This window comes from Lampetra planeri, chromosome 22 (assembly GCF_965212315.1).
Source record: "Lampetra planeri chromosome 22, kcLamPlan1.2.h2, whole genome shotgun sequence".
Lineage (NCBI taxonomy): Eukaryota > Metazoa > Chordata > Hyperoartia > Petromyzontiformes > Petromyzontidae > Lampetra > Lampetra planeri.
The window spans coordinates 12,907,271-12,935,115 of NC_136128.1; the positions used below are offsets into that span (position 1 = coordinate 12,907,271).

General features: G+C 52.8%; 1 protein-coding gene across 1 annotated transcript in view; it reads right to left on the reverse strand.

Annotated features, from left to right (window-relative positions):
• Positions 1-26,627, reverse strand: part of LOC144725069 (CD109 antigen-like) — a 29,683-nt gene extending 3,056 nt beyond the window's left edge. The window contains exons 1-31 of the mRNA XM_078604527.1: positions 26,514-26,627; positions 24,182-24,237; positions 23,390-23,544; positions 22,846-22,874; positions 21,966-22,199; positions 21,532-21,657; positions 21,070-21,109; positions 19,219-19,306; positions 18,785-18,869; positions 17,974-18,106; positions 16,265-16,371; positions 15,422-15,649; positions 14,687-14,788; positions 14,248-14,310; positions 13,490-13,666; positions 12,547-12,696; positions 10,767-10,820; positions 10,172-10,217; positions 9,455-9,551; positions 8,367-8,484; positions 7,759-7,875; positions 7,055-7,270; positions 6,135-6,270; positions 5,479-5,655; positions 4,007-4,088; positions 3,272-3,494; positions 2,504-2,675; positions 1,979-2,172; positions 1,594-1,746; positions 763-828; positions 243-394 (exon numbers count right to left, since the gene is read on the reverse strand). Coding sequence (XP_078460653.1) covers positions 243-394; positions 763-828; positions 1,594-1,746; positions 1,979-2,172; positions 2,504-2,675; positions 3,272-3,494; positions 4,007-4,088; positions 5,479-5,655; positions 6,135-6,270; positions 7,055-7,270; positions 7,759-7,875; positions 8,367-8,484; positions 9,455-9,551; positions 10,172-10,217; positions 10,767-10,820; positions 12,547-12,696; positions 13,490-13,666; positions 14,248-14,310; positions 14,687-14,788; positions 15,422-15,649; positions 16,265-16,371; positions 17,974-18,106; positions 18,785-18,869; positions 19,219-19,306; positions 21,070-21,109; positions 21,532-21,657; positions 21,966-22,199; positions 22,846-22,874; positions 23,390-23,544; positions 24,182-24,228 — 3,767 coding nt within the window. The 5' untranslated portion in view covers positions 24,229-24,237; positions 26,514-26,627. The remainder of the gene's footprint in view (positions 1-242; positions 395-762; positions 829-1,593; positions 1,747-1,978; positions 2,173-2,503; positions 2,676-3,271; positions 3,495-4,006; positions 4,089-5,478; positions 5,656-6,134; positions 6,271-7,054; positions 7,271-7,758; positions 7,876-8,366; positions 8,485-9,454; positions 9,552-10,171; positions 10,218-10,766; positions 10,821-12,546; positions 12,697-13,489; positions 13,667-14,247; positions 14,311-14,686; positions 14,789-15,421; positions 15,650-16,264; positions 16,372-17,973; positions 18,107-18,784; positions 18,870-19,218; positions 19,307-21,069; positions 21,110-21,531; positions 21,658-21,965; positions 22,200-22,845; positions 22,875-23,389; positions 23,545-24,181; positions 24,238-26,513) is intronic.
• Positions 26,628-27,845: the final 1,218 nt, after the last annotated feature.

A 27,845-nucleotide genomic window follows, 5' to 3' on the forward strand; every position in this document is an offset into this window, starting at 1 on the left:
TATGTACGGAGAGCATATTTCCCACCGTACGTAGGCAACCATGCTAAAATCGGAGGTGAACGCGTGACACGGACGTCACACGTTCATTGCGTCCGACGTCAGCGGCACGGCTAGACTCCCACTGGGTGCCTCCCTCGGCCATTCCAGCTCCACGTGGCATCGTTCGGCTGTGCAGCGGAAAAAAGATGAAAGCTGCCCTCCTCCCCCCCATCTGCCCGCCCGCGCGCACGTGGAGCCCATACCTCGTGCACACCTTCAGCTGCATCATCTCCCCGATGGAGCCGTTGGCATGCCTGTCGTTGAGCTCCACCATCAGCTCGAAGCTTGGGACGGGAGCCGCGGCGCGGGCGCTGCGCCGAGCCACCGCAGGGTACACGTTGTAGAATACGTTCAGCTGCGGAGAGAGCACGGTCGCGCCGGGTGGACTATGAGCGATGCGCACGCGCGTAAGCTCGCGGTTGTTGGCCCGAGGGGGGGCCACCGAAGACGAATCGTTTTTGGCGCCAGTTTGACTGTGCCCCCCCATCCCCTAAACTGTGACAAGCCCTTAGTTTCCCCCCCAGCCGCCCGTGCTGTCAACTCCTTGCCCCTGTTCAAGTCCAGGCTCAAGGCCTCGCCTCTATTTCTTGACCATCTCCCTCTAAAACATTTACACGTCCCCTCGATCTTCATCCAGGAAACACGCGTCCACCGATTCCGTACGGCGTCTTGAGCTACCGTTCGTTTAGGCGCGAGCTTAACCCATGTCATGCCGTCTCGTACCTGCGCGATGATACTGGCAGAACCATTCGTGGACAGCGTCACGTTCATGTTGGGTCTTGGGGGAATCTAGTGAAAAATATAACAAAGGAATTAGAGACGTTTGTAACCTAAACCGGCTTTGTGAAGGAAGAAGAATTAGAGAATTCCAGACTGACACCGCTGCTCAGTGTGTAGCTGTTTTTGCAACACAAATAAAAAATATAATTATTCATCATTTCATCTTTTTCCACCAACGTCATCCCAATTGTGCAATTAGCGACGTATCACGAGAAAAAGAATCCTCTCGGATCTCTCGCAGAGCAGTGCGGCCCTTCGTGTTGGATCACGACCCGTGGAAGCGCACATCGAAGAGCTACTGATATTCCCTCGAGTGCCGTCTGGTCCACACACAGTAGGGGGCAGCATTCACACGCCTGCCACGCCCATGGCATGAACGGCGGATGGATATTTATAACTTTCAGAGCTGGAATTTAGCCAAATTAAGTGCAGAACCACAGAATAGACTCCCACAGACTCACACATTTATCCTGTGATACGGTGGGGAGTTGATCAACAGCTTTGATATATCCATGTCGAGGTTAGTGAATGGACCAGTCGATGGCTTCAGGGGCAGCCCAGTGAATATCCGAGATGCTGCCCGTGAATGATCAGAGCAGGCAATGGCGTTGCTGCTACATGGTCCACGGTTTAATACAGAGACTTAGACCACCGCAGACTCGCAGAGACCCACAGACTTAAAAGACCCAGGCGGGGCAGTGGCGGTTGTGCCATCGCACAGGGGGAAATCTCCGCCGCGTCTGCAGAGCGAGGGCACTGCGGCACCGCGCACACCTCAATGCTGTGTCTCTCCGTGACGCTCGTGCCAGTGAGGTTAAAGGTGTGCGGGACGCCCAGGCCCGGCGCCGACACCGTCACCACGCCGGACGCCTGCCTCGACGATGCCACCGTGAACTCCGACAGGGCCTGCAGCGCCACGACCGTGTCCTGGAAGAGACGCGACGATCAACGTGAGCAGAGCCTATAATCGATCCTTGCGCAATATTTTCCAGAAGTGGCGATACGAGCACCGTGGGCACCGTGCGATGGAAGACACCGCCAACTTTGTTCTGGCACGACAAACATCACGGTGGATTTGTGTTTGCGCGATCCTCCCTTCTAAAAAGCAAAGTCGATTCTGCCGATGGTGGAGCCTGTAAGCACAGAGTACGGCCCTCACCTGCGTGGAGGAGTATCCTCCCAGGTGGTTCCGCTGCTGACTCAGCCACTTCATGATGGGAATTCCTTCGGTGACCTTGCCCTGGTGCAGGTGAGCGAGCAGCGCGTACGCCGTGGCCTCAATGGTGACGGCCGACGGCTGCCACGAGTACTGCAGCTGACCCGAAGTCGTGTCCTCCCAAAACTTGAGGCCATCTGCCAGAACATACGGGCCGAGTCGGCACAACTCCATCGCGACGCTCTCCAACAAACAAAAGTCGGTCACGACTTCCGTCGAGTATCAGGCAACCTAGCGCACCGAGGTTGGAAACTGTTGGAAATATTCCCCTCTCGCACCCAATTGAGTGACACACAAATTGAATGTGTGGGCCCGTTCCGAGTGCTAGGCCTCACGTGGCCACGGGCCATTTGCAGCCAAGTCACAGGGCCGCGTGAAATGAAGTCGCGGGCCGCAGCTTCCCCACCCCTGGTTTTAAACGTCGCGTGTCCCGCGGGAGCCGGCAAGGGAACCGCCCCAGGGCCTCACCTCTTTCGGTAGCGCGCGCGTTGAGCAGCGCCAGCGCCGCGCCGGCATTGCTGCTTTTGGCAAGCGCCAGGGCGTACGCGGTGAGCGCCAGGGGAAGGTTCGCCGCTGCGCCGCCCCCGGTGACATTCGCCTCCAGGAATTGAACGGCGCTCGCGTACGTGGCCGGGTTGGCCTGCCACGTGGACACGCGCAGGAAGAAAAAAACGACAATGTCAGCAGCGACGCCCGATCAATGTCAAATCCAAAACAGACGAGCGCTTTGTACGAGCGCTCGAACTGCCACCGCCGCCATGGTCAAGGCGAATTTCCAAATCGTGATTGTAAATTGTAGAGGGAAGTCTGTCAAGCACAACTTAACTTCACAGTCGATTGATTGTTTGGTTAGGTTGCATTGGTAATGATCCGGCCAAATTTCTGTTGCATTACCCTCCACCACCCGACACAGTCAAGCAAATAAAAATTGTTACGCGGCATACAAGCGTCTAACAATTCGCCAGTTACTAAAATCAACTCCACCACCGCCGAGTTTAGCAGCGCCCAGACGCATGACGTTTCGCTTGAAACTGCCTCAAAACAGCTCGGGGAAAGGTTTTCTGAAAGAACTTTAAAAACTCAATTAAGGATCACTCACATTTGGCTGCGAAATCTACCTGCGTGTGCAGTTCACAAATTCACTTAACGAGCAAGCGAGAGCCCGACCAGGACACATCTATTTTATGAGTGAGCGACGCGTGCGGGCCCCGCTCCCCGGGTCAGTGCGCCATGTACCGTGGGGTCCTCCAGGAAGGCGAGCAGCGTGTAGGCCGTGAGACTGAGGGGCCCGGCGGAGCCGCCCTGCAGCTCTTTGTGGATGACGTTGCCACGCTCCACGAACTCCCCAGATGGCTGCAAGGCGCCCAGCAGGAAGGCGCGGGCCCGAGAGACCACCTGCTCGTCCACCGAGATGTAGCGCCGGGCCTGCATGAAACTCCGCAGGACGAACGCCGTGAGCCTGCGCAGGCGGGATGAGGCGGAGGGGGAGAGGTGGCGCAGAGACGGAGCGAGCGCCGGTTTAAACAGCGACGACGTTCTGGGATGGCGGCGAGGTGCGTGGCCACCGGGGGAGTAGCGATTCGACGCCCCGGTGGCACCTCAATGAACCGAAGCGCAAGGCCATGGATGCAATAATAAAAAAATATTTTTACATTCTGGTGAATATAGCGGCCTCTAGTGGCTGCGTGGGGTCATTTGAACCAATACAAATGTACAGCGCCTTGGGTCAATCCATCGCTGGGTGAAGGCACCTCACGCCGTGTGGAGCGCGGAGGTATCTGTGGCCGGAAATGGGGTTTGTTTGCCCAGTGGGCCAACCACTGCCCCATCACTCCGCGTACGGATCGAGAGGGGCGGTTCTGAGTCGCACAATTCGCCGCGCGTTTCGCCAGCTTGGAGAATTGACGCGAGCGCCGCTCCACCCCTAGGGTCCCGTGGTGCGGTCGGGCGCCTGCGCACGCCACCACTTGCCATGTGCTGCCCACGCGGTCCCTGTTTCCAAAGGCGCTGAAGGACCCATCGGTCCTCGCGTAGGTGAGCTCACGCTGGTAGCCTACAAGAACAAAGACAAAGAACCCCACCATTTAGCAGCAGCAGCCTTTGAGGAAATACTGTTAAGGCCTATGAAGGCCCGCATGGCACACGAGGGGGTGGGTGGCCAGTACCACGTGCGGCTGCCTTTATCTCCCCAGTGCCGATACTCACACACCGCACCAGCTACTCATTTGAGACCGGGTCAGCCTAGGATAGGCATAGGAGCTGTTGCCTGAGGAGGTTACTCAGGTTACCGGGTTCGTAGGGCAGCACCCTAACCGCTGCACCACCGCTCTCCACACTAACATATACCGGTCAGTTAGCCAGCACATGACCACCGACGTTTCTCTATATGTGGCCCTTATGAATCAAAATATCGGTTGCGAAAACATCCATGTTAGCATCATGGAACTTGACAAACTAGATTCATGTCTGCATCACACCTTCAGTGAAAGGATCCCCCAAGGGATGGCACACTCTGCAACGTAATTATGATTGGCGATCCTGCACTCACTGACTTCACTCGTCACTTGCTCGCCAGCGGTCAGTCACCTCCTTGTCACTCTTCTATTGCTACTGCTACCATGGTTACTGCTCCCGTGAGCTTCACTGCACCCATGTTGAGGACTCTCTCCCAGATTTACAGGCTGGTTTCATCCGCACTGTTCAACCACCACGCTGCAGGTCAGAACACTCTCGTCCATTGCAACTCTGACAGTGCTGTTTGTGGGTCGCTACTTGGCGTTTTGGGCCTTCTGTCCTTTGCTCAGGATACTTCTGTCCTTTGCTCAGGATACAGTGATGTTAATAAATGATAAGAAGAAGAACGGTGTACTTGGCGTTTTGGGCCTTCTGTCCTTTGCTCAGGATACTTCTGTCCTTTGCTCAGGATACAGTGATGTTAATAAATGATAAGAAGAAGAACGGTGTACTCTGTTCACTGGCTAAATCACGTAGCACAGGCGATGCGCTCGCAACGTCGACGGACGCTCTTCTCGCGACGGATCTGGCGTAAAACTCCTGGCAGAGGAGCCAGGCCACGGGGCCACACACGGCAGAGGGGGTTGGCGCACATTGCGCAGGGAGCCTGTGCCTCCATGCGGGGAGCATTCCTGCCTCGACGCCATCGGTGAGCGGTCGGTCGTCGCGGATTGCGTCAAATACGACGACTCGGCGACGGTCGGAGGGCACCGCTCGCCAGCTGGCTCCTGGCGAGCCGCATTGGGTTTCACAGCTGATGGTGATTGCTTGTGTTGCAGTCGAAACGTCGTGAAAAATTTTATTGTTTTATATTTTTATTATTATTATTTTTCTTCTACGTGACTTTACTGAAAAAAACAAGAATATGACCCCCACCCCCCACCCCCCCCCCGTCTTGTCTCACGATCCCCACGCCGCCCGCCTGTCACCTGACGTCATGTAGTCCTGCGACTTCTCCCGGACGGAGATCGTGATCTGCATCGTGAGCTCCAGGTAGATGCGGATGTAGATCCCGGGAGCTAAGTAGATCATGGTCTGCTCGCCGCAGCCGCACGGCATTTGCAGCAGGTTCTCGAGTCCGATTATCGACGGCCCCATGATGCTGGCTGGGGAGGAAGAAGGCGAGTCAGAATGGGAGACGATGCCGTACCCGCACACGTGCGACTACGGGCCGCCATCATCGAGGCGGCCGGGAGTCGTGTGGAAGGGTTAAGGAGAGGGGTGCGGAACCTTTTCCCGACCGAGCGCCTCACAGAACTTCTCGGATAAGTTTGGTGGCCCACCACATTTACACGCCGTGCATTTGGATTACGCGCGTTCTTGTTCGCCACCGGGCATTGGTCCATTGTGGACAGAATCGATAAATGCAAAGTAACACAACTTCCATTTGTATAGCAGCATCTAAAACGCAACCGCGTCTCCACATGCTTCACCAGAGAAAAAACATTTGGTGCCATGGACATGAACAAAGACAACGGGAGCAGAAGTCGAGAAGGAGTGAATTACCCCCAAGGAACAAAGAAAAGCAGAATCTTTTGCGCTTCAGAAGACATGCACACGCCCCCCCACGCCCGCCCGCCCTCACTGTAGATGTAGATGATGGCGGTGCCGCTGCCGCTCACGAAGTTGGACGGGAAGACGAAGAGGAAGTTGAAGGTGGCATTGGTGGGCGACAGAATGATCATCACGCTCTGCGAGTGAGTCTGTGGGAATCCGGCGAACTGCGGAGACCAACGAGACCCAACCCCCCCCCACCATCGCGAGTCATGAATGGAATCGTGGCTCCCCATATCGCGACGATCCAATCGATCGGGATCGGGGGAGCGTCAATGCAACTCGTAACGTGCCACCACTTATCCGCTCGCGTAGAGAGAGAGGACAACTCTGAGGCGCGAGGATGAACCACAGACGAGCCGGAAGGCAGCAGCTACGCGGTGAACCGGCACTAACAACATTGCCCAAGCTCTGCAGTCCCCGATATGTTAAATTGTTTTCCGCCAATTAAAGAGCATTCACATATGGGAGGAAACCGGAGCACCCAGAGAAAACCCACCGGTGCACGGGGGCAACCCTCCATCCCATACAGATGGAACGAATGAGGTCCACATTTTTCCTCGACTGCATTTTCCTTGAGAGCAAAGGTAGGGTGCCTCCATAACACCTATGGGAAGGGAGCTTCCACCAACCCTCGCCTCCTCCGCAGTGCTGGTTACAGGCCACGTGCATAGCCACCACCACCCGACTCTCATCATCAGCAACACCACTCAAAACGTTAATCGATACTATGAGCCACTAGGCACCAGCTGCTCAGCGGGTGAGAGGAAGGGTGGTGCGAAAACGTGCGATGATGCGAGATGGCGCACTTTGGGATGGCATGTCATGGCAATTTTTTTTCCGTTGACACGTGGTGCCTTTCTGGCACAAATCTGCCACCCAAACTGATGATGCGTGCCGGCAAGCGGCTCACGGCTCGCGATGATGACGGCGGTGTCCACGCCAGCTCACCTTCACGACGACGTGCGCCGTCACGGTGTAGTTGATGCCCTGGTAGGAGACGACCACGGTGAAGGAGACCTCGCCCACGGCGAGCAGCGACACGGCGAACGACGCGGTCCTGAACTCGCCAGCGGGCACCACGAGGCCGCGCTGGTTGGCGACGGTGCCGGCCGACGGGAAGAGCACGGTGAAGTTGGCCTCGCTCTCCTGCAGCGTCGCCACGACCTGCGGAGGAGGTGATCGACCGAGCTCCAGGTTAGGGAGAGTGAGCGCACGATCTGCACCGGGCCTCTGGTGTCAATCTACTGCTGGATGAGGGCCTCCCCCCACCACGCTGTTCAGTGCCGATCGGTGAAGGCGGGGAGCACAAGGGTGGCAGCGTAGTAGTGCACCACAACTGAAGCATTTGTTGCACTGGTCCCACCACGTAGCATGTTGCCATGCAAGGTCATCACTCACCCAAACAAAATCCGCTTAGCTTTCAAGATCTGGCGAGACTGGACACGGGTGCTTTGGTTGAGTCATTTGAACTTTAAATTTTACACTATTTTATCGTTAGAGGTTCTGGGGTGGCATAGGCCCTGCTGCATGAAGTTTAAACAAGGCCCTCGCTGGCAACACCACCCACGACTGCAAGGAGGATGCATTCCCCTCCCCCCAACACTACCCCCTTGCACACCCCCCCCCCCCCCCACTTCGTCACGTTACGTTACCGTGGCCGCCCCCGTCTCTTGGTTGTTGAAGACGGTGGCCACCACGATGAACTCCTCTCCCAGAATGGCGACTTTCGGAACGTTCATGGAGATGTGCAACGGCGAAAACACCTTCAGCTACAACAACAACATCATCATCATCGTCAACAATGTATCGCACGCCCTCTTCCACAAACGCGTCGGTCGTTGCACGACGCCAAGTTGCAGAGACGATGCTTCAAGCCTCGCCTAGTACGTGCAACGTGGGGGTCACATGACACGCGCGCAAGGCATGATGGGAGTTGTCCACGTGAGCGGCGAACTCCGCCTTGCGCCGCACCCTCCACGGCGGGTGCTCTCCCGCCTTCTACGCAAACGGAGCGAGAGGAGCGACCCCAACACGACTGCGGCACACGGCGACGAGTGGCAGATCGCTTCGTACGCCCCCGCAGTCTCTCCGCGCGAGTCTCTGGGTCTCGAGGCGTGGGTGGTTCACGCGCGCCATCCCACGGAGGCAGCGGCAAGACGTCTCGATTTGTAGCGGAGGTACTCAATCCATACCCGTACGGAAGAAGCGGCAGCAGCTGTGTGCGAGCACAGCTTTGTGGGTAGGCGAGAGGTTGCTGTACCTGGGTGCCGGTCTTTGCCAGGCCGAGGCCACTGGTATTGGACATGGACAGGGCGTAGCCCTGCCACACTCTGCTGATTCCCGGGACGGTATCTGTGAACGTGCTCCTCCTGTTAGGTCTGGACACAAGAGGGGCGGGGGCGGGGGGGTGCAGTCTCAAGTCAGCACCAAGGGCGTCCATCCACGGACGAGTCTTTCTGCGACGTTTTCACTCGGGACATCGATGATCCCCTCCCTCTACGATTCCACTGCTAAAATGAGTGGCCATAATATGGGTTATGAATCTATCATCACAGATGATGATGATGATGCCCGGGCGGTGGTGGACTACGCAAACTTTGTGAAACTCTTTATACGTGGGCTTCGAGGAGGGGCCATACCCTGGCTTTCCAGGAGAAAGCGGGAGAGCAAATGTGGACTCCACCCATTCCATGGGATAGAGTGTTGCCCCCTCGCACGCATGGCTTTTCCATTTCTCACCAACATGTAATTGCTAATTAATTGTCTGATAACACCTCTATAATCGGGGACCACAAAGCTTTGGAGGGAATTTTGTGCTGGCTCATCCTGGATGCTACCTTCCCACTCATTTGTGCTTCCTCCTCACGCTTGCGAGTCCTTTTCAGTCCACAAGAGTGAGCAGATACCGTGCGGTGCATTACAAGGCAAAATAATAACTCTTATCCTCATCAGCCAGGATCCATCCACTGTTGGATGAAGTCCTCCCCTGCCTTAGTGCACCGGAGTCTCTAATCGTGTTGATAAACTTTCTCTGTCTGCATCTCGAGACTTTTTTCTTAGCCGCTCATCACCATCGCGGCTAAAATAAGAAAGCACTCCAATGGTGAACAGGAAGCTTTGTTGATGAATATTCCATCCAAGATAACTGTAATGACAGGATAACGTTGCAGTAGCAACTTACCCCTGTTGAAACCCAGGAAAAACACGATAGAACCGTTAATGCCCGAATCTTGGGCATAAAAAAAAACAATCGGTGAGAGTGAAAGAGCCTCTTCAGCCAAGGCGGTGACATCACCGCCCCCTCCCTCATTGTCTCCCACCCTCCACGATGCTCTGTTAAGGACTTACCCCAGAATGCCCGTCTGCCACAACCAAAACTCCGAGTTGTAGACCTGAACGTCCGGTGGAGGTGCCACCACCATGTCTGCTGCACGACTTTCAACGCCTGCAGGGGGGGAAGACGACGAGGTCACGAGACAAGGTCGTTGTTCGCCCACCCAACTCCACGTGTCTCGGTGGGCTGTCTCCCGTCTCACGAAGGCCATCTGTCCATCTACGCCTCTGTATGCAAGGTCTCTACGTAAGTCTATGCTTTCCTATGGAAGTTTCTGGGTCTCTGTAAGCCTACGAATCTCTGTATAGGCCTATGGGTATGGGCTCAGAGCCTGGGATAGAAGAGAGCCCAGCCAGCACCACAGGAGCCAGACTACAGCCACCTGTGATTAAAACCGGGCTCTTTAGGGCAGCGAGTTGATGGTCTCAGGCTGTTCACAAATGACTGCACACAAAAAAACAGGTCTGAGAATTATACAACTCAGTTTGACCATCGTGCGATAAACGTTACTCTTATTTTGTAGAGCAAACAAAAGCAAAGCAATCTTGTGAAGATTACGACAGCAAGCAGAGCTCTCACCACAACTCTCCACTCATTTCTCAGAACCGGGTTGCATTTGTTCAAGACGAGTCCATTTTTCGTCCAATTTTCTCTTAAACGGACATTTAACAGAAGCCGGTGGCGCAGAGAAGAAACGGTTGAGGCAGCCGCCCCACGGCCACGTCACTCACCCCAGTCCCGCAGGTCCCCGTCCGAGAGGTATTCCAGGCCGGCCGCCTGTGGGGAGACGGCGGCAACACAAACGGTCAACGGTCATCGTCCCCATCCCATCGCTCGTCGATCAGTGCCGAGGTGAAGCGTCTGTCGCCCTGTGCATGCAATCCAGAGGTCGCCGCTTCGATTCCATCTCTCTGCACGGTAGCTGAAACGACGGGGCGAGGTCTTTGAATCCCCCACTGTCGACCCACACGAGGGAGCTCCCGAGAGCTCGATCTGGAGGGCGCTTGGCCTACTCTTCCATGCTGGCCGGACGTCTCTCGGAAAGACGCGGGAGCACCCACACTTAACCCCACCACATTCCCACGTACACCGATGGGTGGAGAGAGGCGGCGGGGGTGTGCGAATTACGGAGCCTGGCACCTCGGCGTTTCCACCGCGGGGTGTGCGGTGCTGGGCAATGAAACCTCAAGCGGTTGATCGGTGTCCCCTATAATGATGCGCCCCCTCCGAATTGTGATTGCAGCATTGCCCAGCCGGAGGGGCGGGGCGGCGAGAGGCCGGGAGAGGCAACCCGCGAGCAGAGGCGGTCTTGTGGAGCGGCCTTACCTTGAACTTGACCTGCAGCCAGCCTTGAAAGTCAGAGTCCAGCTGATTGATAACCTGATGGCAGGAGCAGAAGACAACACAAAAGTAGATGTTTCGTCACCAAATTATGCATTTGTAAACACAACCATTTGGCAACACGTTTTCTTTTCCAGGCAGTATTATTGACTAAGCGTGTAGAATGTGTGTATTATTAAAGAAATCAAACAAAGCGCACTCATGGACATCGTGCGCGCTCATCCTCGGTGGGGGTGTACGATTCGTGACACGGCGCTGGCTTCTGAGCGGCGCGACGGGACAGCGCAAGACGTAGCGGCGCCAGCTCATCTAGCACCGTCCCGTAGCACCGTCTCGTAGCGACACCAACTCGCTATGGGACGGCGTGAGACATAGCGACGCCAACTTGCTATGGGACAGCGTGAGACGTAGCGACGCCAGCTCGCTACGGGATGGCGTGAGACGTAGCGACGCCAGCTCACTATGGGACGGCGTGAGACGTAGCGACGCCAGCTCGCTATGGGACGGCGTGAGACGTAGCGACGCCAGCTCGCTATGGGACGGCGTGAGACGTAGCGACGCCAGCTCGCTATGGGACGGCGTGAGACGTAGCGACGCCAGCTCACTATGGGACGGCGTGAGACGTAGCGACGCCAGCTCGCTATGGGATGGCGTGAGACGTAGCGACGCCAGCTCGCTATGGGACGGCGTGAGACGTAGCGACGCCAGCTCGCTATGGGATGGCGTGAGACGTAGCGACGCCAGCTCGCTACGGGACGGCGTGAGACGTAGCGACACCAGCTCGCTATGGGACGGCGTGAGACGTAGCGACGCCAGCTCGTGACGGCGTCACCGGGAGAGGCGGCCAGGCACGTGCATGGTGTGTGACATCACCTTCGCCGAAAAAGGGGTTATCCATTATCTCAGATTTAACATATCGTACAAGCAAATGCACTCCGATTCATTTGCCCGGTCTTTTGAGCGATAGAATGTTGCGCTAATAATGTAAGTATTAGTAGAACAACTTGAGAGTATATATATGCGGACGGAGGGAGTGAACGCATTCGCACTTTCATCCTTTTCTTTGGAAGGTTTTCAAATGTGAAACTCAGGTGTGCACACAGCCCCTGGGAGCCTCTGCTCCCATGGCTCTATCACACCACAACAGACCGCAGTCTCAACCACAAGCAGCAACAAAACAATGCCTAACGACATGCCGTTCAAATTATCTTCGCTCGTTGAATTTTGTCTGGCGCAACTTTTTCAGCTAAAGGTCAGAAAGGATGGCGGGAGCTTGACCCAAGGGCATGCCACAAATTACTCAACTGGGACTCAACGTAGTAATTATTGCCTCCTACTGGCAGACTAATGCCCCAGGAACCTCTTGTAAATGAGACTCATCCTGGTCTCTTGAGTTCTTAGCTGTTTCAAGTTAACTTGAAGTACTACTTGCCATTTGGCAGAGGACTAAACAAGAAGAGCCACCTCTTAAATAAATGTGACCGAAGATCAAAGTATGTAAGAAGCAGAGAGAGGTGCATGCTTGATATTACGTGGAGAGATATGAATTTGTGAAAACGTCCGGCCAAAAGCGTTGCTCGAAATGACAATGGCCGATGACCAAGACTAACGACCGAGCAGCAGTCGGAGGAGGGAACGCCCAAGAGGACATCCACCGTAGGAACGGAGCGATGAAAGAGTCTCGTGCGCAAGCGCTAGATGGATTACTTATGGCAATGGCTTGGGAAGGCCTTCAGCCAACAGTGGATGGATGACGATTGCTCACCGTATTCTCCATGTCCAAGTTACTTGCCCTTCCGTCAGCGGAGTACGGGGACACGGCAACGCTCACAAACGACCCGGGGTCAGAGGCCCTCGCCTCCAGGCTCACATTATCTCCAGGCATAGCCGTGGCCCTGCTCCAGGTCACGTTCACCTGTCAGAAGAGCACAAACACGTTCACGGCGCCACACATCCACCAGCACCGCCACCACCGCCGACACCCCTGGCTCTTCACCAAAGTCAAAAAGATAAAGCTGTCAAATATCAACCAAGACAGCCGAGCATCTGTCAGCCTCTGCCTTCGTCAGCACCGCCTACTTATGTATAGCCACGCCTACTCGGCCACAAGCTCCACGCACACAGGGAGCGGCCTTCTCAATCCTTCGAGTTTGTTCCACCTACTGCCCAGAGGCCCTGCCCACCCATCAGCTCCACCCACGGATAGCGCCCTTTTCCTGCATCACCAGTTGAGCAGGAGGCCAGGAAATGTTAAAACAGGGACAAAACAATCAAACAACTCAAAAATATCAGGATGAAAAATAAAACAGACTTTTCGAAACTACCGGGACTGTCCTAGGTGAACCGGGACTTTTTGTAGCTTTAGCCACACGCTCAAGACACCACAACTGCTGTACAGGAAGACGGTCACTCAATAAACACACGTGATGCCACTCTCGGTCACTTCCATTTGGCCGATATAAATGCGATAGCTTTGGTCATAAACGGTTCATCGAACCGACGTGCGTCACCACTTCCAACGCGCGCAAACCTCGCACTCGAAATTCCGAACCAGTAAACGAGGACAATGCGTCATAAAACATCCCTCCCCTCTATCGTTCCCGCCACGCCTCTCCTTGTAGCGAGAATCGTCAAAAACCGTGAGAGCCGCACGGCCCGACCGCAACGTGAGGGGGAGGGACGCCTGTCATCGCCACGCTCGCACTCACCTCGTTGAGGAGGTAACCCAGCACTGGCAGCGAGACCATGTTGTTGACGATGAGGTTGCTGCTCTCTGCGTAGTACGCGATAACGTGGGCCATGGGGCCCCAGGCCCGTGTCGGCGTCAGCAAGAACCGCGGCATGGCCGCCGTGCCAGCCTCCACCAGTTGGCCCCTCGACACCACCTGGCACGCGGGGACGTCCGCCACTCGGCAAATGAGCGCTACGTTCACAACGCGCGCTCCCGGAGACGTAAGCCAGGTGCCGCTGCTCTACGCCAAAGTCCTCTCTTCCGTGCAAGGCAAAAGCAAGGCGTGCGCACGCAGCAGCGTCCAAGCGCAAGTACTACGTCTCAAGGCACCGTCCAGAACCCATGAGCCTCGTTCTTTATACAGCGAGAGAATAGGGGGGGGGGGGGGCGATCAGAAATAGGCAGAGGAGGTCTGGAGCCTGGACTGGAACGGGGGCAGGGAGTCAACAGCACAGACGGCTGGGGGAAGGGAGTTGCTGAGAATTGGCAGGAGAGGAGAACCAGTGACCTCCCACTGTGCGAAGGTTGTTCCGAGGTCTTCAACAAGTGCGTGAAGGGGAGTAGACTGAGATGAGAGAGGCAATAGAGTATGGAGGGGAGCAGAGGGAGACATATAGGATGCACACAGAGATCCATGCACAGGCCTGTAGACTTGCACAGCGACACATCGGACTCCCTGCCCCTGCTCTAGCTGGTGCCTTCTGTGGTAATGGCCGTGTTGGGCGCAAGCGTTACCTGGTAGGACACCTCTGTGATGATATCCAGAGTTTCCACCGTGAAGGCAACCGGCATCCCAACCTGGAGACACGGCACACACCCACCCTGCAGTTACAGGGGACGCCACCCAAGCCAGAGCAGCACCTGGCTCCCGGCATCGCACCGGTTCAACCCAGCGGCAGGAGCACCACAGAGCCCGCGTCGGTTTTGATGGCCCAGCCAGGACACTGCTGAAATGACAGCCCCCTCCCTCAGGCACAACCCCCACCCCCCCCACCTATTTTACATATCCACACCCACTCGGGCACTAGCCCCACCAATACAGGGAGTGGCCCGACGCTGGCTCTGCCCACTACTTGGGTTGCCCCACCTTTCACCTGTATTGCGAGTCGGGCATGAGGCTGCACTGCGTGGAACATAGGGCACCGTGTGGTACCGCGTGGCAGGAGGTTCTCACCCTGGCGACGGACTGATTGGCGGTGATATCCAAGCTGTGGCCGAGATGGGAATTCCTGTCCATATGCACCCAATGACAAAATTTGACCTCTCCAAATCGAGCCTAGTCACGCACAGACACGGAGACATATGAACACACAGACATCGCGCCGTTAGTAGCAGCAGCAGCAGCAGCGGCGTCCGGGCTGGGTTTGCCCCCTGAGATACAAAAAGAGCGGGACATTGCGAGAAGATCTCACAGCACTGCGTGTAAGCGGGTTGAGCCTGAATTGGGCCCGTTGGCCAGCATGTGTACCAAGACCGGCGCGCAGTGAAATCCGTTGCTGTTCTGCACTCCCCGCACCTTCATCCTCATCCACACTCCAATGCACCACCACACTGCAACAACTCACTCACGCAACCACCACACTGCAGGTCGCCACAACTCACTCACGCAACCACCACACTGCAGGTCGCCTCACTCCTCTCCCTCGGCTTCTTCCCCCTCGCACCGCTCCACTTTGGAATTCCCACCCATCGTCAAGCCTCCAAAATAATCTCGCTCAATCAGAAAATAGCGTTACACTATTTATCTAAGATTACGTTTATTCAAGTGCTCTTTGTTGCCGTCCACTTAGCATGTGGGGCCTTTGGCTCCGCGCTCGGTGACGAGCCGGGTCCCGCACCTGCAGGGAGAATGCTTGGCAGGGCGACGTTCGAGTGAAACGTGGGAGAAGACGGAACCCATGGGTTTTACCTGCACGAGGAGCATGATGGAGTCGCGAGACGTCGGTACGTCCACAGAAACGACGCCGCTGGCAGGGACCGTGTAATTTCTTTGAGTTTTTTGGTCGTTCAAAGATTGGTTGAGAAACTGGCACCCATCAATAGGCTCAAATGTGGAGGCCTGAATTACCGTCACCATGAGCTTTGTGCCTAGATCCTGGGCCGTGAGTGGCTGGCCATCTGCAAGAGATACACCGATCTGGAAAACACCGGACATTTGTCATGCACTGTGACTGTGGTCCTAAAGCAATCAGCGCCTCTTTTTTCCATATATACACGCCATGTACGCTTGTCAACAACAACAACAAATGTATGGGACCGAGTTACACAGTCAAGGGGTGAGCCCCCTGTGTGGGAATCCCAAGTCTGGGAAGCCAAATGGAGAAGCTAACGAGGGGGTGTCACAAGACAGAGGGAGAATGACAGGAGGGGAGATCACGTGATACGGAGAAGGGCGTGGGGTATATCCGGTTAGATTCACTAAATGGGGAAAAGGATGGGATTGAGAGCCAATCAACAAAGGGGAACCAAGTCTCTAAATCTCTGACCTGGACCCAGCTTGGTAAAAAATTGGAGGTCGAACGCTGCCCTCCAAACCCAGAACTAACACCAATGGATGTCACACATTGGGGACCAGGCTAAGAAGGTCAACTCACTACTTGTGAGAAGCTGGTTTAACAACACAGGTAACAGAACTCTCTAATTGAGCCCAGCTTCACGGGGGAGTTAGCTTTATGGATCTGGTCTAGTATCAGCCCTCTGATCGACCGACCACCTAAAAAAAATAAGTAAAAATATTTTGTCATGCACTTACTTCACTGTGGTAATGAAGACCCGGCTTGAAAAGCGAGCCGTCCAAATTGGTGAGATGCACTCTATGTTGTACAAGGCGGATTCCGTCTGTGCGGACGACTGTCCTGGCTTAGGAGCCACAAACAAAGTGAACAGGAAGAGGAGTCAATCACAACGACAAAATAAATTAATACATTACATTTATAAAACACCTTTCTACAAAGTGCTCAGATGCTGTAAATCACAAAAATATAATCGGCCAAGGAGAGGAAAAGACTAAAAAACAGCGAGAGAAGCTGGTTTAGCGCAGCGAAGGTGAAAGCAAGCAATGATGTCGAGGCTGGACTTCAACACAGCCCCCGCCAGAGAAACGCAAGCAGCGCACGGCTGCCTGGGCGCCGCACAGCCCCAAGCAGCACCCCAGGCAGTGGGTAGCGTCACAGACATGCAGCACAACAGAAGAAGGTACGGACACCCATCATGCAGAATCGTCGTCAAAGAACAAAGCCTTTGGGAAGGCCACGCACATGGGGGGTCAATGACTCGGTGTGATAAACTCGGTCCACTTTTTAGAAGCTCATCAGGTCAGAGTGAGAAACTTAATCTCGACAGGAACGAGTCACCCGTGAACAACAGCTTCATAGATAAATCAGATTCCCGCAGGCTAAACAAAGATTCTGCAGGAGGCACCTGGGCCGCACCCATTCGATTGCACGGCTCCAGACAGCCCCTCGGGATCAGGAGTTATGCCCTTACTCTCTCATGGTAGTCAGATGTTTTAGAAGATCTACACTTTACCACACCACACGTGGCATGTGGCCTGCCCCCTAACTGCGGTGTACCTATTTATACTCATGAATGGAAGTAGGTGGAGGGTTTTTTTTTTTTAGCAACATGCCAAATGTTTTACTGCCGTGCCGGGAGATCAAACGGAACCGGTGAGAGGTGACGTGTGCCACCAGGGCACCAGAAGTTGTATGTTGTACGCCGTGTGTTTGGTGTTAGTCGTGCGAGTGTTGTATGTTGTGCGCCGTGTGTTTCGTGTTAGTCGTGCGAGTGTTGTATGTTGTACGCCGTGTGCTTGGTGTTAGTCGTGTGAGTGTTGTATGTTGTGTACCGTGTGTTTGGTGTTAGTCGTGTGAGTGTTGTATGTTGTACGCCGTGTGTTTGGTGTTAGTCGTGCGAGTGTTGTATGTTGTACGCCGGGTGTTTGGTGTTAGTCGTGTGAGTGTTGTATGTTGTACGCCGTGTGTTTGGTGTTAGTCGTGTGAGTGTTGTATGTTGTACGCCGTGTGTTTGGTGTTAGTCGTGTGAGTGTTGTATGTTGTACGCCGTGTGTTTGGTGTTCGTCTTGCAAGTGTTGTATGTTGTGTACCGTGTGTTTGGTGTTAGTAAGGAGTGTGCGTCATGTTGCGTTCAAGTTATTGTGTTCGTGTAAAAGAGGTCCACACGTCCTTCCTTGGGAGTGCTTTGTGCCAGCAAAGTATACGACGGCACACTAGGCGTGCGCTCTTTGCGAGACGACGTTCCGGCCCACGTCTACTCTTCAGTCGTTCCCACAAGAGCATTACACCCAAGTAAATTAGCACGGTTGGCTATGTACAGTGCGAGAGTACAACATACATATCTTTCCAGATGAGGGTCCCAAAAGATGAGGGGAAACGCATGGGTCAGGGGTCAGAGGTCAGGGGTCAGGTTTGAATCGCGTTGAACAACAGGCCCCGGCCCTACCTGTCTGGTCATCCTTGACCTCAACGGTGACATCCAATTCTCTACGACCCTCCTGATTCCACGGATAATTGTTGAGCAGGGTCAGGATGTCATTACGTCTGATGGTGAAGTTTGTCGTTCCAGAAATCTGCAACTAAAAACGTCGTGTTATCGGGAATCCTAAAACATCATGTGGTTCCCCTCACCCCCCTGTCCCCCGCCTGTAAACTCGATAGCCACGCCACTGAATACCACAGTGATTTAGGGGAAGGGTTGGGGGATCATGATCGGGTTGCAACCTATCCAGGTTTGATGCAGACAGTTCAGGCAGCAGGAATTAGTTTGTACCAAGATCCGGTACTCTTGTTGTATTGAAATTTATCACAGTCAAGCGTTGATTGAGATGTCTCTCCAGGTTTGGTCAGTGGGATGGGTGGCAATCCTTGATCAAGCACATTTGTGAACTTTACAACCTCACTGGGCTAACTCCACACGTGTGTTTCAACTTCATTTCAAAATATTTGACTGTGCCAGCGTTCCCGATGACTCCGAGTAGAGTTCCCGAGGCAGGGAGCCGCACAACTCAGTTTTACTTCAAATTATAGGAAACACCAAGAGTTCACTCACGGATCTCAAAGTGCGGAGCACAAATATGTCAATGGTTTCTGTAAATATAAAGGTGCAATACAGAGTCGAGCCTTGAAATTACTTCAAAAAAAATTTAAATATTGAACTTAACAGGAAGCCAGTGCAGCGATTCAACATATGGACAAGCACATACCACAGACAGAGCGCGCAGATGTACACGGTGCAAACGTGACGTGTCACATACCGTTACGTTCATCCTGATGGGTGCTTCTATGAAAACCGTGCCGACGGTGACTTGTGCGATGCCTTGCCAAGGCCGACCTCGGCTCCTGCACGCGACAGCTACTTTTAGAATGAACGCAGTGGTGCGACCTTACAGAACATATGGGGCTACGACACAGCCAGCGTGTCGCAAAATCCGCACAAATGTTACAAGTTAAAGAGGATGCCTAGCGACGCGTACTGCTCACGTCTGGCCGTGCGCCCAGCTCTGGCTCCCATTGCAGTGTGTGTACGGGGAACAACCGCGACGCTCATCACCTCGTGGTTACAATTGCTGCATCGTGTCCAGCCCCCTCTGACCCCCCACCCTCCAACCCCAGTCCTAGACCTCCTCTAGGATGACTCGGCCTCAAATGAGAACCTGGTGCGGGGTGTAAAATCAGCACTCGCCCTCACCTTGCAGTTATCGTCACAGAAGCATCATCGCTGCCATCGAGGGAGAAGTAGCTGGGGAGCTCGACGATCAACTCGTTGGTGCTGTGAGCTGCTCGGTGGACAAAGGTGGGGGGGGGGGGATGACACCGCGGCTGAGAGCTCCATGATCGCTCCCAAATGCGGGCGGCAGCTGGCAAGTTCGACTCTGGTCCGCCTGGAGTGGTCAACTGGGTCGGTTGCCACCGCGACAGACACACGCTTCGCAAGCGGTTCACAATCACGATTCGGAATTACATCGCGCGTGCACATGCGAACGTGGTGGTGGTCGTGGTACGAATGCCGCAGGTTTGTCACGAAAGGGGCGACGGTGATCGAGCGTTGCTGTTGCTCTCGAACAGTGGTGGCCATTACGTGTATCGCAAAAGATGTTGTCGTGGATCTCAGGACCAATCATAGCAAACAATGACATCCATCAAAAGCACACAGCAATGGTTCACGGCAAATAAAAATCAGAGACCTCAGAACGGATTCATTAAAAACAGAACTATCTCTACCAATCGATGGCGCTAGTACTTGTTACATGACACGGGTATAATCCTCGGCTTTGGAACCTAAATCGTTTGACTCTTAACATAGGTTTGCAGTTCAAGTCCAGCCGGTAGCACTGGTTAATACTGTGGATGTATTCACCTTAGAAAGCTACGTGCAGTCTGCTTCACAATGGACATTGAGGACCACTGATATGCAAAGAAGAATAGATGATTGTGCGCCCGCATCATGGTCCACATTTGTCAAATTTATCCGCAAAATTGGGATTACACATTGTGAAACACAGCAGTGTGATGATCGCCTTGCACTATACAGTCCCTCCAGAAAAACGCGGAGTTTTTTGGTGATTGTTGCGGGCAAAAATCGTTGATTATGCGGCACGTTTTCTTAAAAAATGCGATGGAATATGCGGGATATTTATGCAATTTTATGCGATTAAATTGCGGGAACTTGCAAAAATTGCGGGAACTTGCAAAAACTGCGGTTTGATGAAAAAGAGAAAAAAAAGTGATTCCCCCAACACCCTATTCACTAGGCTACTACTTTAATGTAAAGAGTCATTTCTTATTACTTCCTATGATAAGCAAGCATACTACATCACAGAAAGTGCTGGGAATATTTAAGTTCTCATCTTGTTTTATTTCAGACCTTAACAAACAGATGGCTCAAACTTACAAAACATTGAGTCGAACAAGTTCTGTAGCTTTACAAAATGAATATGCTACAACTTCTGTAAAAATGACTAAATAAAATATTAAAAAATAAAATGTGTGCTTCCTGTTTTACAGAGGTAGCTATGCAAAATAATTTGCCTCCACTGTCATGTAACACACTGGGGAACTGCTTAGCGCGGTCTTTTGCGCTTATGTTTGTTGGCAAATGAGAAAGATTTGCGGGCTTCATCATGGTTTCATTGGCATCGCGGGGTTTGCAGCTTTTCAATGATGTCGCGTAATGAGTGACGTCACTTCATAACGTTCCCATGGCAACAGGGGAAATGACTGCGCTTGTGTGAAGTAAACGCAACATTTTTCAACTTTCTGCTAAGATATATGTGACTTTTTGCAACGAAAATGCGTGGATTATGAAATCATGCAAGCCCGCATATTTTGCGCGCGGAAATCTGCAATTTATGCGGCGAAAGTGCGGCGTATTTGAAAAAACGCGCCCCCCGCATAAATATGCGGACTTTGGCTGATTTTGCGTGAAATCTTGCGATCGCATAATCGCGTTTTTCTGGAGGGACTGACTATAAGAATGGAGCAAACACCAAAACGCACTCCCGATTTGATTTGAGTTGAGTGAACTGCGATCAGCACTTACCGTTGTTGTTAACTGTGAACTGGACATCAGTCTGGAACCTCTACACACAGACAAAAACAACAAAAACGGCGTCACACAACATCGTCTTTAAATCTATTCAAGCAAACCACGCTGCACCCTCGTGAACTTTCTGAAGTGCGATCCGCTCATCGCACTATCAACCCAGGAGGCGAGAACGCTGCCATCGGATGGATCACCACCGTTACAAAGACAAAGCGTCATCTGCGCAAGTCTCCACTCGTTCACCGCACGCGACGACAGCGGCCCGGCTCCACCTCTGCAGTGGAGAAATAACCCAAAGGCTCCTGAGCAGTGCTAGACTGGCTCAGCACGACTCGATTGTGCAATGGAAAAATAAGTTATTAGCATTGGGACAACCTCGTCATTAGCAGCGCACATATGTGCTGCCCCCTCCCCCACTGCTATTCCACTGACCGTGCCACCCCCACCCCTGACACTCGCCTCGGCCTGCACGTGTATTCTCCATTGGTCTTCTTTCGCCTGCACGGACAGAGGGAAGCGCAGGGAGATGGCGCCGTTCTTTGCTTGCACGTCCTTCCACGACTGCACCAGCAACATCACTGGGTTCTGCAAAGAAAAAGATCCCCCGTATAGCCTTAACAGACTTTTAGGGCTGTTAACGAGCACCTACGAAGGCCGGCACGGCACACGAGGGGTCTGTGTGGCTAGCTCCACACCTTGCCTCCTTTCTCTCCCCAGTGGTCAGGCTCATACCCAGCGCCAGGTATTCATTTAAGGTCGAGTTGACTTAGGGGAGGCCCTTGGCCGGTTAGGACATTCGTCACCAATGTGAGTGTTGAACAACAATCAAACTCCGCTCCCTGGGTTCGTAGCGCGGCGCGCACACATGCAGACGCACACTCAGGTGCACGTACCCACACGGAGACGTTGAAAGAACCGTGGTAGGGCAAGAGGTTCCAGTGGAAGCCGATCACTTGGAAGTGCACCACGTCGCCCGGCGCGTAGACCAGGCGCTCCAACTGCACCAAGATGCCTACGTCCCGTGGGGCCACATGGCCGCGCAGCCGCGTGAAGAAAAGCTCGCCGCCGTCGGCCTTGCCTGTGACGGTTATGTCGTAGTCTCTGGTGTTACCTGTCAGGATCTCGGCCTGCGCAAGCGAGAACGCACGGAGGGGTCACGGGAAGCAGCAGGGGGCCCTCGTGCGTGCTGCGCAACCGCGCGACGTCGATAGCGGCCATGTCATTAGAACCTCCTCCGTCTCTCTTCTTCCCGTCTCTCCTCCTCCATCTCTCAGTGGAGCTCCTGCAGCGGCCACGTGACTCCTCCTTCAGATACAATTTTCAAAAGCAGCCCCAACCTGCTATTTAAGCTTCCTCTTTATTTGTTTAAGGTGTGGCCACAAGAGACCAAAATAGGAGTCTCATTTGCAAGCGTGACCTGGATCACCACAATGACAAAAGCAGTAAAGTAAAAACAAATATAGCAATGATGCCAAACAGACTTCAGCGCAAGAACAACCGCATTACAGAAGAAAATTGAAAACGGTGCCCAAACACAAATATTTCAGACGAAACATGGCAGTCTCAAGGTGCACAGCCTCACGATGTGGCTGACCCAGGGCACATCGGGGCATCTCGTAAGTAGTTCTGAGGATTGTTTTTTTTGTTTGTCCTGAGCGAGGAGGGCAAGAGGCCCATCGTTGGTCACGCTCCGAGGAGAACATCCCGCCGTGGTCCCCCCAAGGACCACGTCTCACGCTCTCGAGGAGGGTGGAATGTGAAGAGAAAACTCACCTCACTGAAGGTCACCGTTCTGGTTGAACCTGAGGAGACAAATCGCCACGTTACTCCCTGCACCACTGGAATGTGCGCAATCAATAAAGGAAGAGTTCCACACACAGCTTACATATTTTACGTATTTTACGTATTTTTTATATACCGTCTTGTCTAAAGTGCAATGTTTAGGAGCATCGTAAATGGTCTGCAAGCATTAGGGAAACAAACAGGGCTCACAGATGCTGCTGTTGTTAATGCCAATGAAATCGAGTGCAATTGGGTAGCACTCCCCAAGAGAACAGCTGGCGAGAGATGAGAGAGGAAACGAATTCCGTTGGAGCAGAGACCAAGAGTAGGGAGGAGAAGCAGAAAAAAAAGAGGGGATTGGGAAGATATTTGGGGAGGCCTTCACCCCGGTGGTGGGGAGTTACCAGCCACCCACCTCGACCTGTTCCGCGTGGCAGGCGCGGTGTGAATAATGCCCCACGACCACGGTGCACGTGTCGCTGGAGGGTTTGCGTGCCAGGGTCGCCCGCCGATGAGGGGTCAGGCAGTCGCTTACCCACGCGCAGGCCGCTAAGCTCCTTGCGGGTGCCGTTGGGCTGAAGCTGCAGGGTCACGTCCGCTTGGGTCTGGCTGCCGTTGATCCGCAGCAGGGAGACGGCCATCGTGAAGTCGCCGCTGCTCCACTTGCGCGGGTAGGTGACGAGGTATGTGCTGGCGGGGACGGGCGCAATTGGCAGAGTTCGCGAGCGGCGATTAACGCACGGATTTATACTCCTCAACCACAGGTGGATCTCGATGCTTCAAGAGGGGTAGTCGCCCCACATTTGTCAACGGTTTTAAAACAGGCCCCTGCATTAACAACAATAATACAAACACAGCCAATCTATTTTCTCTGGTAAATCTCAAGAGTGGAATGCGCTCCCACTCCATATTCACCAAATTAAATCCCTTCCACTATTTTTGTCCCAATTTTAAGAAAATGTTTACTGCAGCATTTCATTGAGTTGACATTGGTTTGGGTGTGCTCTGGGTCTTGCGAGGGACAATATATATTTGCACCATTGTCTTTTACAGCGTTGTGATACGCAGTCGCGTTAACGATGCTATATTAAAATTAATTCTTATTAATTATATTTTGGGGTCTCAGGGGGCGGCAATTGCTTCCCCCCCCACTCCCCCAGCTTGGATCTGCCACAGACTTCAATGATCAGGTCACAGGTTAAAGGGTCGCCTCCCATCCGTGCCTTGGCAATGCCGACAAGTTTGCATGCACTGGCAAGAGGAGGAGTAGATGAGGAGTGAGGTGTGGATGACGAGATGGTGTGAGGTGACGAGGTGGAGGTCTCACCCATTGGCCACGGCGACCGAAAGCGTCAGCAGGAAGAAGAGACGCATCTCGAGTGCCTAGATCGACAACACGGAGACGGACACGGAGTGAGACGCGACACACAGGGAGAGACGACAAAGACTCCCCGCATATCCTTAATCGACTGTTGGGACAAGTGCTGTTAGCGAGCCGGCACGGCACACGAGGGGGTGGGGGGCCAGCACCACGCCCGGCCGCCTTTGTCTCCCTAGTGGTGATATTCACGCTCCACACCAGGTACGCATTTGAGGCAGTCGACCTAGTGGAGGCCCAGGACCAGTTCAAATATTCGCCACTGTCGTTGGTCGTGAGCAGGAATCGAACTCGGGTCGCCGGGTTCGTAGCGCAGCACGCTACCCACTCCGCCACCACCTCCCACTCGAGACAGACACGCGCCCACAGCCCCTCCCTTCCATCACCAACTCCATCCCATTTCCCAACGTCCCTACCCATGGCGAACGTCCATAAATGACGTCACGCGATTTTGGCCGATTTTTGACCCCCCTCGTCACACGGCGTCACAAAAAGTCAGGACCCCCCCCCCCCTCAAATATGACGTCACAAAGCTCTGCCCCCCCCCCAAAACTATATTTCATTTTGAAAATAAAACTTGCTTCAAATCGCTTTAAACTATTGTCATTGTAGTGCGTATTTAATGTGGCGTTGCACTCTGATGTAGGAGAAAATATTAAAAAGGAGGCGTTGGAAAGCTGAAATTTTGCATAAAATTTACTTGAAAATATTCAACGTCTAACTAAAACTGCAGATGTTCAGAATATTATATTGAAATTCTCTTATAATTATAAAATATTAAAAGTAATTATAACTATACAAAAATACTTGAAACTTTGTAGTAGAACGAAGAAAAATGGAGAGTACAATTATAACAATCACATATTCATTTCACGGAATGAAAAGCCCCAGTAGAATCATTACAATAGATAAGTTTAATAATCATTAAAACATTTTACAAAATTTATGCTTCTCCATTCTCCCATGGAGAAGCAAAATGCTCCTTCATGGAATAAATAAAAGGTGACCTTAGTAAATGTAAATAATCAAATCTTTAATGAAAATTAATCAAAATTAGTGTTGTTATAACAATTATATTTAATTAATATGTATTTAAAGTTGCGCATTTTGATGCGACGCCACATTTCTCAAATGTCTGACCCCCCCCCCCCCTCGGTGCGTGACGTCATTTATGGACGGCCCCCATCCATTACTCACCCGTCGTTGAACACTCATTGTCACTTTCATCATCGTCTATGTCACACATCACCACATCTATGTACTAACACCCCTCCCATCGACGCATCTCACCACACTGTCCTGCTGCAGACAGAGCTCATCGTTGTGCAGCGCCTTGGCCAAGGCACTGTATACATTAAAATAAGAGGAGACTTGTACAAATACATAGATCTACAGACGGAGACACACACAGACGCATCTCCGATGAACACGGTTGACTACGTAATGTGCGAAAGAAGTTCAACTTACGTAATGAGATGGATGTACAAAGGCGGACGATCTCGCTCACACACAAGAGACACCAATACGCACAGACCGAGTAGGCACGCCGGCACGGGCAGAGCGACGCAGGGAAAGGCGCAGTGCGGTCTGTCGAGCGCCTGGGCTCTCACCGCTCCTCTGCCTCGACAGCCATCGCTCGTCAGTAAAAACTGTTCATTACCAGGATGTTCTTTTCGAGTTTCTATATCTCATCACGTGATAGCGGCACAAAATAACCATCTCCAGAGCACAATCTTCACCGGTAAGGTTTTCACACGCGCGCGCGCGCAAAGCACAATCAATAATAATTCATCTCTCTCGCTGAAGTCTAACTTGACAGTCTCTCCGCAGACGGGCTGGCCACTGTGACCACGCTCGATCCGTGCCACACATTCCACGCGCAAGGCGACTTGGCACCGACTTTAGCCGCATTCCCATCCTCGCGAGAGGTCCTTGCCGTGCAACGAATTTGGCAGAAAACGCCCCGAGATTCTCCCCTCCTCCTCCACCTCCTCCAGCAACAATGGAACAAATCGTTGACCGTACTTCACCACGCTGGTCAGGGCATGGTTGGTGAAGGGGGGAAGGCAAATAGAGACTCGAGAGCGTAGAAGCACAGTACAACAATGATATTGCTTCACTGCCCGCTTGCGCAACCAGATAGCATCCCATCCCAGAAGCCACCTCTACCACCTGTTACTTGTTGTGCCCTTCCAACCGCTGCTTAGCTTCCGAGATCGGGCGTATTCAGGCTTCGTCTCCCCGTAGCACCACCACCCGCTTCATCAGCGACTTATCTCACCGCGGAGCCTTCAGGGGAACGGTTGGAGCCTCTGTCCTGGCTGAGTCCTTGCGGAGCAAGCAGAGCTGTGGACAGATGCGCGCCTCGCGGTGTGCAAAGGTGAACTCGCCTCCCGCTGTTTCCTGTTTATATAGAGCGGCGGTGGTGGCTCGGGGGGTGGGAGAATTTAAACGGGCAGCCAGTCCAGGTCTGTTACGTCACGTAACAGGGTGAGGTGGGGGGTTGCGCAATCTCCCGTCGTAAAATTTTCTCTGCTTTGCCTCTTTTCCAAAAGCCAACGCCCCTTGGTAGCTGTTGTAAACCAGTTACCTCGCCTTCTTGCAATTAATTGTCGCATGCACAGAGATGGCAGCGCCAGCCATCGGCAACCCAAGCAAGAGCTGAGGTCCCCCAAGTGGATCAAGGGGTGCCCAGATTCGTGTCAAAATAAGGCGCCAAATTTCAGCTCTCCTTCAAATACTTATAATATGTAAAGCTGATCGTTCTCATCGTTCTAATAACATTGTTAAATTCACTCATTAAATTAATCTAGTAACTATTTTTTCCACGTAACTGATAGGTATATACAACAAGCTCCAAACATTCGTGAATAGCAGCACGTGTGATATCTAATTAAACGACTTATGTGGCAATGATGATGCTTTGGCAGTGGTGCACAAGCCCAATGAACAAACTCAACACGTCCCGTGCCAATAAAAGAAAAACAAATATAGAATAGGCGACGTTTCGGGCAATGGCCCTTCTTCGTAGCACGTGAATAGAGAGGCTGGTAGAGATACCAAAGGTATGAAAGGAGTTGGAGAATGCGCTTGTTTAGACCATGGGGTCTGAAGTGATTTACATTTTAATGTTTCCAGACTTCCGGTTTTTAAATTGCCATATGAAGTTACCTATTTACTAGTTAACTTGTATATGGTTAATAGGCTGTTAATATGTATGAAAATGTAAAACACTTAACGGGGAAATACTTTAAAATATACAAATTATCAGGCATGTAAACAATTGTACTCGCCAACTCGATAAGTTAGCAAGCCTGTCCACACATGTGCAGTCATGTTGACGCGCACAGATTACCGCCTGCGTGAGGCCCATCCACGAGCTCCCACCACCACCACCACAGCTCACGCAGCTCACGCGAGGTGACGAGGAGCATCGTGGTCATTCACAAGCACTCAACGCATTCATCAAGAACACTGACAGTAAAGGAAATATAAACAAATTAAATAGGGTTAACAATAGGGTTATTTCATTTATTTTAACACTGGCATTAGAACATTTTAATTGTTTATGATTTCAATTAATATTCTATTTCTTCCAATGTTTAATATAAAT